Source organism: Aquila chrysaetos, chromosome 20 (genome assembly GCF_900496995.4).
Source record: "Aquila chrysaetos chrysaetos chromosome 20, bAquChr1.4, whole genome shotgun sequence".
Taxonomy (NCBI): domain Eukaryota; kingdom Metazoa; phylum Chordata; class Aves; order Accipitriformes; family Accipitridae; genus Aquila; species Aquila chrysaetos.
This window is the reverse complement of record NC_044023.1, coordinates 1,645,210-1,657,407: the sequence shown is the minus strand read 5'-3', so window position 1 is coordinate 1,657,407 and position 12,198 is coordinate 1,645,210. Positions and strand designations below refer to the sequence as shown.

The 12,198-nt window shown below is 36.8% G+C and overlaps 1 protein-coding gene across 5 annotated transcripts in view; it reads right to left on the bottom strand.

The window, feature by feature from the left end:
• Positions 1 to 12,198, bottom strand: part of NUP210 (nucleoporin 210) — a 69,041-nt gene that overhangs the window by 39,256 nt on the left and 17,587 nt on the right. For 4 of the 5 annotated variants that reach the window (XM_030043399.2, XM_041118642.1, XM_030043400.2 and 1 more), the window contains exons 6-12: positions 10,478 to 10,610; positions 9,364 to 9,522; positions 8,816 to 8,884; positions 8,396 to 8,502; positions 7,147 to 7,287; positions 5,785 to 5,922; positions 1,911 to 2,066 (exon numbers count right to left, since the gene is read on the bottom strand). In XM_030043399.2, coding sequence (XP_029899259.1) covers positions 1,911 to 2,066; positions 5,785 to 5,922; positions 7,147 to 7,287; positions 8,396 to 8,502; positions 8,816 to 8,884; positions 9,364 to 9,522; positions 10,478 to 10,610 — 903 coding nt within the window. The remainder of the gene's footprint in view (positions 1 to 1,910; positions 2,067 to 5,784; positions 5,923 to 7,146; positions 7,288 to 8,395; positions 8,503 to 8,815; positions 8,885 to 9,363; positions 9,523 to 10,477; positions 10,611 to 12,198) is intronic. The other variant, XM_030043401.2, reaches the window with a different exon arrangement.

Sequence of the window (12,198 nt, the reverse complement as noted above, 5' to 3'; positions counted from 1 at the left end):
AAGTATTTTTTTCTGTCTTCAGGCTTTGACTTATATTTGAGGATAAGAACTTTTAACTGAAAAAATCTTCATTCCTGTATCTCTTGATGGTAATTGTCACACTGCTAAAAAGCAGCATCCTGGGCTGTCCAGAGAATAATTTCAGAGCAAGTCTGTAAACTAAATTCTGCACAAATTTCAATTTGTGTCATTATTTTAATCATTTAAGTTGTTATTTTAAGCATGAAGTTTCATACCTCTCCAATGCATTTTGTAAAATTTACACAAATAAACTGAGCACAAAACCCAAGCTAATTTGCCCCTCAAAAAAACCAGCATTAGTAGATGCAGCTGTTCCAAGTAAAACTTGGTTAGAAATATCTTTCCCAAAACACACATACAAAAAAAAAAAAAAAAAAAAATTAAAAAAAATCTGCTTATAGCTGTCTCTTCATTATGAGACAGACTTGGCAGTCTTGACCAAACACATTTCTTAAAACTTTTGTCAAAAGGGACTTTGGTGCAACAGAAGTGCAGTATAACAATTACAGCAGTGCTGCACATGGGAATACTTAAAAATGATGAGGTATTTTGTGAAGCTAATGTGTATATATTTGATGCAATCAGGTTGTTCCCCACCAGTTGCTAAATTACAGGCATGTATCCTGGAAGGAAGGTGCACTGCCCCAGGGCCTGCAAGACGTGCTTCCTAAATCAACTTCTATGCTCCCTCAGAAACAAAGACCATCACCTTTATAAAGCCTTAGCCAGATGGAGGTTGTTTGCCAGCCTCAATAGCATCCGCTTGGCATAAACAAACCTATTTCACTTATGACCACGCAGTTAGACAAACACAGCCTCTGGATCCCACATTAGCCACACGTGCTTAGTACACTCTTAGTTTTTCTGAGGTCAGGAGCAAGTTTCCTCTTCTCTGTCAGGTTTCCATTCCAATGCTTAGCTCTTTGCAAAAGGCACAGAGTTAAAGCATAGATTAAAATGCCTGAATTTGTGAAGGTAGCGGAGTAGTACTACTTCACAGTAATGAATATACACCACAGCAGTACTTACTTTTAGTTTCTATTCAATAATGATACAGGTCTTGCAGTTCCTAACAGCTTGACAGAGAGAGCAAGCACTGCCACAGTTTCATTAAGGAAAATTATTTGTGTCCAAAGGACACAAGGAGATATTTCCAAATCAATAACATTCTAGAGAAAAATATTTAAGATTGTAGATTTACAGTGTTAACCAGAGCAGCTTCTTCACCCATCTTTGCACACTCTTTCCTGTGGGGCCATTACATATGTTGTTCCTGTATTTTCTTCACTCCATACCACACACTGATCACCCTGACCAAATACTAAGAATAGGGTACGATTTGCACAGAGAATGCAAAATCCCTCTTGGGAGGTGTATTTTTCATTCCTTTTTCCTCCTACTTTTCCTAAAAGATTATTTTTTTCTTGGCCAGCTTTGGTATCTAGATTCATTATGTGGCACTATTCATTTCAGCCACTGATCCAGGCAGCAATTTCCTTGGGCACCTTGATGATATCTGTCATCCTTTTATATTCAAGGAAAACACCCACGTCTTATCCTGCAGAATGCATTTTTAGTTTGGCTTGTCTGCTTAGATGGCTAAGCCAGTAGTAAATCACTGTTTCCTTCTTGCACTCAAAACTTTCAACACGGAAAAAGACTTGCCAAGGAAATAAGGAAGGGGCAAAAGTGGGAGTTAAGATAATGCAGTGGAGAGAGCTTGAATTCCCAGAAACACAAACTCTGAAACTGGTCACTTAACCTGCCACAGGGCAGGCAGGGAAACCTCTTGGGAACATTTTGGAAAGGGGAATGTCTATGGCATTCTCAGCTTCTACACTGTTTCCAAATCCATATTCAAGAGCAACCAGGGAAAATAAGAGTTTTACCTTCATTTCTCCGTAATGTAACGGATTCTGAACATCAATTGCCTGAATAACGCTGATGCCAATATCACTTCCAGTTGTCATTACTCCTTTGACCGTCACTGTAGCAACTGCCTGGTTAGAATAGGACCAGCTGAAATTTCCACTTCCACCATGAGCCTAGAATACAGAGAGAAAATCTTTCAAATATTTTATGAAGTATACAGTTCTCATGTTTCTTAGCTGTCAAGCCTTTGAATATGTTGCATGAAAACCAGGGACACACTGAGCAACGACAATGTTGTTATTGAGGAAATACAGATAATATAACACCTGAGAACTTTCAAATAAGCAAAGTGAAGTAAGAGATGAGAAGATTACTACCCTTCAATTCATTTTAATTTCAGCTTTCGTCATGCACTTATCCTATGTGCTCACCAGTGCTGCTAACTCAAATATCTCTCTCGCAGCTGCAGACGTCTGATGCTCATAACTCCCAGTGCTAGAGTCAGTGCTTAGAGTTAGCAGAGCATTTCACAAATCGGCACACTGGAGGCCTGGCACATGGGATTATTGTACTTCTGAAAACTCCCACTGTTTCTCTGTTGCTGACAGCCGAAGTGCTGATTTGGGGTCTCAGAGCTGCTAACCTGACACTCTGTACCTACTAGCTTCTTTCAATGGGAATTGTTAAGGAATCTAAAGGGAACAGAAAAGAAGGTGGGAGGCAGGGAGGAAATGAGGCAAGAGGGGAAAAAAAGAAAAAAAAAAAGGTCACTCTGTTCTTGGCATCAATTCCTTATTTTTATGCTGAAAAATAGCATGTCTACCTGCAGCCATTCAACAAACATGCTGCTCCAGCAACTGATCAGCCATGGAATGAGCAATAGGCACATATGGAAACTGCCCACTCTTACCACAAGCACTGCAAGGGTCTGCAAAATGTACACTCCCACAATGGCTTTTCAATGAAGGAGTCAGTAACTGCCAAACTTACAAACTCAGGTTTAGCATGCAGATTCCCACAAAACCCCCCAAACCAACAAAAAAGAAAAACCCACTCCTTTCCTAGAGCTCCCAGTTCTGGAAGGGTTGTTTCAAGATTAGAAGAGCTTAAATGATTGGAATTATTCTGCAGAAGAGGAAGAACTAGTTACTTGATATTATGGTCCACATCAATGGAGACAAATAATTATATCCACTGTATGAGCACTTGGCAGCCAGGACAGAGTAATATCTGCTGCAGGTTCATATTTTATAAAGTGAAGGGCCAAAAAACATTTTGCCAACACACACAGAGTATTGTCTTCCTAGATGCATAATACTAGTTACCAAAGAAACATTATCATTACAATGCTGTAAAATGTATAGGTTTTAAACATTATTATTGTGAGCTACAGAAAGTGTCTGTTGAGACAAATACTGTGCAGAAAGGTACACTGAGAATAATGCATTTTTAAAGCAAGTTAAAAAACCCAAAACTTTCACACTCCAAAATAAATTTCAGAGTTCCATCAGAGTAAAGCAAGGGTGAACATGGGAGTAATTGTTTTTTTTTACATGTACTGTTTTAATTTCTCTAACTTCCTCAGCATTTGCTCTAACTTGTTTCATAATTAAAGTAAAAATGAACAAGATGATAAATCTTGTCTAGAAAGACAGTGTGGAAAATAAACAAATCTAGATTATGCAGGAGCTTAGCTAATAACTGTTGGGGTGGGGGGGGGTGGGGAGTGGAGGGAAATCAAAAGGACAGTGATTTCCCCTTTTTCCTTCCCATGAGCATGTGCACAACCCGATTACAGAAAGAGCACCAGACAAAGACAAATGGATAAATAGGTAACAGCGTGTGACAGGAGATACATGGGATGTGGCAAGAAACATCTGAAGAATGTAAAAGTTCAGAATGTTTTATAAAGATATTTTCAATTAAAACAGGGAAATGAGCAGAACACATAAAATAGAAATACCCAATTCTTAATAATTCTATGGAGTCACATCTCGTTGCCATAAAAACCAGATGCATTACTACATTTTTCTCTCTAGCAGTCAGTTTGCTCTGAGGAGAGAAAGGGTAAACCAGCTTCTATTTCAGTCTAATCATTATCCACAGCCTGTGGATAGGCTATCCACTATCCACTCCACAAACTGTTACCAGTGACGGTGATGCCCTCACTAGAAAAAAATAACCTCCACGTACTTAACTTCACAAAGATGGCACTTCACTTCTCTAATGCATGGAAGGAAGGAAATGTCCTTTCCCCCTCCCCCCCCCCCCCCCCTTTTTTTTTCCCTTTTTTACTTGCAACAGAAGCATCTTATTAGCACAAATATGAACAAAGGAACCAACAACAACAACAAAAAAAAAAACAGACAGCTGACAAAGTAAAGCCTAAAAGTCATTCTGATACCATCTGGAAGGAGTTACTTTAGCTATAAACAGAATTCGGCTAGATCCAAAAATCCCTTTTAAATTATTTTCAGAAAAAGTCTATTCACCAATTTAAAATAGCCTGACTTAAAAACTATCAAGTAGGAGGCAAACACTAATCTACAGGCAGGAACAACAGTCAAGCTGTGTGCTATTGTAAACAACCACCAGTATTTTTGAATGGGCTGATTGGGAAAATGTTCACAGTTTCAGTAAATGTAAACTAATTTAAATGTTGGGAGAAAAAAAGTTTTTCTGTTTTTAATGAAAAAAAATCACAGTAAAGTAAGAATACTGATGTAATTATTGGAGTAACACGAAGGAATGTTCTCTAGTGAGATATTTGATGATATATGCAAGATAAGGTGAGACAAGAATAGAACTGTAAAAGAGTTGGGAAACAGAAAAACACATTTACTTTCCCTTACTGGGAAAACTCTAGCAGAAGTTATGATGAAGTACTGAAAATGCTTATCTGTACTAAGAATTTTTAGCACACTCTGCTGGTGTGGTTGGGTATAGCATGAACTAAACCAATCTAATCCCACAGAAATTAAAAGTACAGATGACAGCGCTAGACTCAATGGTGTTAACTTCAGATTTACACTAGAGAATGCAATTTTATCTCTATGAGATTGATTTGTTTACTTCAGACACCACGTGTCCCACTGCCTCTTTTTGTATACTGTTTACTTGAAGACAGACCCAAAACTCAGCACTACTCCATGCTAAAAGGGAGAGGTAGGAACTGTGCAAGAAACACTTGAGGGCAGGATCTGGGTATGATTGTACTGGGATAACAGTCCAGGCTGGGGAAGCACAATATTCTTTCCTCCAGTTGGACTATACTCTGGATACTGGAAGACAAGCCATTTGCTTCATGAAGTGTATGGAAGGATTGGCATCATGGATGCTAAGACACACATAAGAAGCGTAAGGAAAAAGTCCCTTTAGAAGGGCATACTGTAAATGAAACTGTGGCCTTTGCCTCCCTATAACTTTTTATTACAAGCATGCTCATGTCAAAGGTTGATAGGGCACTGCTCATTAATCTTGTCATGCCCTTTTTGCAGTCACTTCATACTCCGATTCATACTCCCATACTTCCATCCCTTTACAGTAAATGGTAGCCTCTAATTATTACTATTAAGTTTTGTACCTAGGATGTTTTCTGTAATTCCAAACCATTGTGTGCGTATGTGTGTGGTGCATCCTTGAGGGAGAGAGGAAGTGAATGAAAGACAAGAGGTAAAAGTTGGTGGGGTTTTTATGTTTGCTGGTTTCTTGTGTGCTTTTTTTAAACTACACATTAATTCGTGCAACTAACACTCAACAAAATTCCTCTAAATAAAGTTTTGGATATCACTGTGCCTGAAGTATCCAAAGTCAATTCTATATAAGTGATTACAGGCCTCACTGCACCTGTTTGAGCAATACTTCCTGCATTTAGATACTTCTTTGGCCTACCTGTATGGTGTACTGGTAGACTCCTGCTTTTGGCTGCCAAGGAAACGTCAAAATGCTGGGTGAAAGAACTATGGGAACATATATTTCAACATCTTGCTGGTTTCGCACTGGAACTGGTAATGTATGAACACCTCCATCCTACAAAAAGCAACAGCACAGTATTATAAATGGCACCATCGCGCTTCCTAGAATTAATGTTTAATCCATATATAGACAAGTTGTTGAAACCATCTCAGAGAGAAAGGAAAGCAACTATTTAAGGTCACTTATAAACAGTGTTACTTGTGAGCAAATAGTCAGCTCATCGCAGCAAAGTGTGCTATTGTATTAAATGAGTAGTATTACTATGGAGATACAGGTGCCCTTTCACTACTCCTAGTTTTTGAGACCTTGTCTGGAGAACTAATTCAGTAACTCTACACCTGCATTTACTCTTTGCTCATTCCACTCTGCAGCAGGTGAAGATGAAACTCAGCCTAAAAGACCCATTCCTCAACGCATCCCAAAATACTGGCCTTTACAACTTTGCTGTAATTGTAATACCATAATCCTCTGGCACAACATACTGTTTCTTACTGGAGTTCTGAAGGAAAACTTTAACAGCTCTCAGTAGACCTCATTTCATTCAAGAATACCTCTCTGACACAGAGAATGAGCATGGCTCATCATATACAAGGATCTACTAAAACCTACTCAAGGAATCACTAAATGATTTCACAGCAAATGGGTTGAAGTGTTGAATTTTTCCAAGTTTCAAGCAAAAGCAAATCACTTTCACACCACGTGCCCTAGTTAGCCATACATTCAGCAGCCTGCCCAACTAGCAGAAAGTTAATGAATATTAATTTGAAGAAATTTGCAGGCTGATACTTTTGGCAGATTATCATTCCAGCATTTAACATCACTTACCAAAGGATAGAAAACTTTCCAAATGTAACTGAATGCAGAACAAGGCCAGGGTATGACACTGATGATCCTACCATAATAAATTGTAAAATTCACTCAGAGAATGTGAGAGGACCTTTGCACCAGCACAAGGATACGATATCTGCCCACATAAGTATCTGCCATGAAAAAAAAAATCAGTGCTGTGCACCACTAGTTTAACAGGTGTTTGCCACACTCGGTAGCAAAATCCTGAAGTCTTTATTTAAGCAAGTCTTCTGTTGACTTAATTGACAGTTTTCATGAAGTAAGGATTTCAGAATTTGGTTCTTAATCTTTTTAAACAAAGACAGCTTAGATCCATGTAAGTCTTAGGTTTCCTTTTATTATGTCACTATTAAGTCACTAGTGCACAAGTAAATAATTTTTAGGCCTACGTAAAAGCAGTAAAGCAGAAAAGTTATTATAAAAACATACCTGATCTACTACTGATGTCAGTGCAGCATCAATAATGGTCTGACCCTTCTTTATTGCTTTCACATAATGATATGATCCATTCAGAGATGACTTCAGCACCTCAAAATATTCTTTGGACAGCTTTGTATTAATTCTGATATTCTAAAACCAGAACATTAAATAGATATTGCCACAGGTAACTGACATTAATACTGTACAGCCAGCCATAAGCATATCAGCAATGAATCAATGAGAAAACAATTGCTTAATAACAGTTCGAAGGAACTTATCTGAAACTGAGTTAGAATTTTTCTCTGTGAAAGTTTCAGTCTTTCAACAAGATTATATCTTTTAAACACAGCATTAACTCCACAGAAAATATTTATTTTTTTAAATTATCAGCGACATGTAATTTAACATGAAAAGTACCATTATTTATGCCACTAAATAATTCATATTTTACAATAATTTCTTAATTTTGTCATTCTTAAACACGAAAGGGAAAGAACATACAAATATACTGCCCCAACAGCACATTTCTTCTGAGATCTAGCTGAAACTCAGATCTATATAAGCAAATAAGTGCAAATAAAATAACATTCGCATAAATTTGATATTCTGAAAAGCAGTAACTTAATAAAATTGTTCTGCTTGCAAATGAACTATTTAAATTTTTTCTTCTTTATTTTTTTTTAAAACAATATATATTTGGTACCTAGAATTTGTCTTATTTAACTACCAAACAGTGAATTGTTTTAATGCTAGCTAATCATCTAAGCTTTTCCCATAATCAACTGAAAGGAAACAGGTAGCTCCTCAAGAGTGTTATAAGCCTACCTTATGCCTCATTCTTTAATAGTAAAGATTACTTCTATATGTGACAATATTATTTGGGGGAGATTGATGAGATGAAGTACTGTATTAGTACTGCTCTCCAGCAGTTACACTGGCTTGCAATTTCCAGTGCAATGCCTATGCTACATGTTTGAAGTGCATTGCACAACTTCCTCCAGTTTTTTTCTACAGCATTTAAGACTCCAGTGGGCACTTTCACGTGGATCACCCAGAGTGCTTTTATAATTAAAAAAAAAACCCAAAACAAAACAAAACAAAAAAAACCAACAAAACAAAGGCAAAAAAGGAAAAGGCAAGAAATAACATGCTTTGACATCTCCCAACTCAATGTACATAAGAAACTACTCAACTAATTTCAAAGAAAGCCAGGATTTAGGAGACAGACACTCAGAAGCATATCACCATTTCAACTTACTTCAGATAAATACACCTTATTGCTTGATTTATCATACACTTCAATTGTAATTTCATAAAGTCTGCCCGTTTCTAGGACCCATCTGTCACCTGGATGAACTGTAAATCCTAAAAAACAGGAAATATTGAACAGCACAAACCAACAGCCTCTTTACGTAATGGATATAAGCATTTTGCTTCTGGTGCCCATGCTCTGAAGATGCACATTCATTGTTTTAAGCTGCTGAATACAGAGATGAAAGAAAATAAATATTTACTACTAAACTTATTTCACATTGAGCTACTTTTATGAATAAAATTACTTTTCTATGAAAAGTAATATGAGAAATGGAAGCGTGTATATACACACAGAAAAACACCAACACAAAAACAAGGCAAGAAATTATATTAAGAAATCAGGAAAATTGCAGCCAGTACCAACCTAAATACCCAGGATTTACAACATAGATAGTGCTGTTTGGTAGTCTGGAAACCCCTTGCATGCGAATACCTGAAGTCTCAGTAAAGGAACAGAAAAGTTTTGACAGAAGTCAAGTAAAGACCAGCTTGTTCCTGGGGCTCCTTGTGCCTCTTTGGATATTTAAAGCTAATTGTACACTGAAAATAAATGTTATCCCCACTACCCTGAAAGACAGTGAGCATTTTAGAGAGATTCCACTAGAGAATATAATGCTCTAAATATAAAAATTAAATAAAGCCCCATCGCATTTCCACATTGACTGAGGGGAACAGACATGATTTAATTGATCTTTTGCCAACCTAATTTCTTAGAACATTTCAAGGCATCAGGCAGCTCTGTTGAGACTGAATTCTCAGCAGTTCTGCTTTCTATGGCTCCACCAGATGCTCCTGATTTTTGAGAGTACTGGTACAAATATGGATAATTTTATCTTTTTGTGCTGCAAAAGGTAGAAAGTTTGTCTCCTGCCACGAAGATCTGGATGGAAAAGCATCACCTAGGAAGGATACTCTTGTGCCCAAGTATGAGGTTAGTTTGTCCCTGCTGCAGTGCAGTTACAACTGATGTTGCCTGGTCCAACTTGGCAACCGGCCAAGACGGATCTCCCTCAGGACCAAGTACATTGTTCTGTAGCTGCAGTTCATACTGATCAGACGGCATCATTAATTCTGTACATAAAACAAGACAACATATGAAACAATAAAAGCAAGTATGTCAGTGTTTGGATGCTGCTAATTATTGTTGATTAATTTTTATTGATGCCTAATGTACACATTAAATCAGTATTTTTAATGTCTTATAGAAATAGCATTTCTGAGATTGTATCAACGCACACACACAAAATGAGCTTCTCACCTAACTTTAATTTCTTTGAAGCTACAATTTCCAACTAATATCATTCCACTATTTAAACCTAACATCCAATTCATTTCCAGCTTCAAAATTGGTCAAATTACTTTCTACGAGTTACTGACAATTTCTGCTGCTCCATTCTGCACTACTAGCTGATGTAGTGAGCCTAGTTTACTAGCCTAGTAAAACATTTCTTATCTAGTTTCGAAAACCAGAAAAAAAGAAAAGAAAAACCCAGAAAAAAAAGAAAAGAAAAAAAACACCAGAAGGGGGAAAAAAAAAAAAAAAGTCAAGTCACTACCAGCACAGGCTCTGTGTAAGCAACAGATGCAATTACAAACTTCCACACTTTTAAATGGACTTACAGCCAGCTAACTCACACTTGTAGAAGCGGATCAAATCCCTTTGTCAAGAAAACATTTTCTGTTAGAAAATTTACTAGTCTAAATTTGGTTTAATTAAGAAAGTCAGACACAGTTTCTTAGTCAATGTGAAATAAATGAGTACATCTACAACAATAGTGTTAGCTCCTATTCTATGTTACCCTTACCTTTATGTCCTTAACAAATCTGAAAGAGCATATCCTTTCTAGACACATTTTTCTTGAAAGAAAGAACTAAACAGCTGTTATCATCATGTGGTTTAGGAAAACAGTATTAAATATTAACAAAGTAGTTTAAACACAATTAAAAATTTCTCAGCGGTTTAAAAATTCACACAAAGCAGAACCCCCCCGGCCACTCCCCCCCCCCCAAAAAACCCAGGACAAACCTGTAATCTTCCCTTGCCTTATTTTCTGAACTCTGTACTGAATGTGTGTTCCTACCAGAAGATAAATGTCATATGCTGGATTTAAAAGGATGTTTTCCAAAATAAGCAATCTGACTTCTGCAGGATGTACATGCTGTTGATTGAGGGGGAAAAACAAAAAAGTAACCACATTTAAAGCAGCTCATTTGTTTGAAACAGACCATGCAGCAATAACTTATAATTTATAAATGAAAAATATTACTTGCTGTAATTGGCTCTTTATTATCATCTCAAATTTTGTCAGAACAGGGAAATGCAAGGGACAATGAATAGTATAGAGATCTGCTCTGTGCATACTGTGCAAGGCTGAAAAAAAAAAATCAAGTCTGTATGGACATCATTTTGGTTCAGTTTTCTGGAGAATACAGAAAAAATTGAATCAGATGCACAGTGACTTTTCAGACATCTAGAAATTTATTTTCCCTATTGTAAAACATGCTACCTCCATAAAACATATCCGTTACAACTTCACAGAGGAAACTGTATCAAACTCATTGGTCTATTAAATTAGGAATACAACAGATAATTGTATAAATTCTATTACAGTTGTTTGAGGGATGTTCACTGAAAATGCGCAGTCTGGTAGCAGTGAAAGATTTAAAGGAACTACTAACCAGAAAGCCATAAAAAATTGCGAACGGAACAATATTATTTCAATTTTACTTACAGTATCAGCTCAAAACTCAGAAAAATAAATATTAAAACAGAAAACCAACCAAGCTACAAGCATTCAAGAAAAAAAAAAGTCAGACTGATATCATGTAGAGTAATTATATGCAGCACAATTAGGTAGAACTGTAACAAAAATACAATTCTTAACACCCGCTATTATTTGTGCCACATTACTGTATTACATACATTTAGATAATATTTTCATAGAACACTTTCTACAGGTATGGGTTAGATAGTCCAAGGCAATTCTGCTTTAAGCAAAAACATTAAGTACAACATGTAGTAACACAAATCTGCAAAACCAGACTGCAGATATGAGATGAACTTCAGAAAAACCCCACCATTTTATAGAAGGATTTTTTTAAGGTGCAGTATTAAGTTGATACTAGCACAATGCCAAGTATTCCTGTAAGCAGTAACCCATAAAAACTCTCTCAGGTGTTTGTAAATTCTATTAAGAGAAAAAACAACTCTGTTACCAGAGTTAAATGAAAAAACTCAGTCACCACAAGTTACAACGAAAGAAACAGCATGGATCTACATAACAGCTGGGAAGACGGCCAATACTGCAGTTTAACACCCTTGTAGCATTGACATTCTGATCCCAAAGCCCCTCCTTGGAGACCAGAATCTAATGAGGTAGAATTAGATACTAACAAAGTATTCATATGACACTCATTTCAAGCACAACAGGAAATAAAGGTATATCCAATATACCAATCCTTGTTCTGGCTATTTATTTATTGAAACAAAGACCTAAAGTGTTCTAGTTGGTTATTTTTAAAAAGAGTTAAAAGGCCAATGCCCTGTCCAGCATGATTCTAGTTATATATATCTATAATATGAAGGACTATCAGCAATAATAAAATTGTACAGAAGTATCTGAAGTGTATTCCTCTGCCACAGGGCCTTTTGTCAGAGTTACATTTAGAAATGATCTCTGGCACATGCACCATCCTGGGCTAGGTAACTGCACCAAGGTAACTGCATCAAACTCCAAGCCTTTCAAG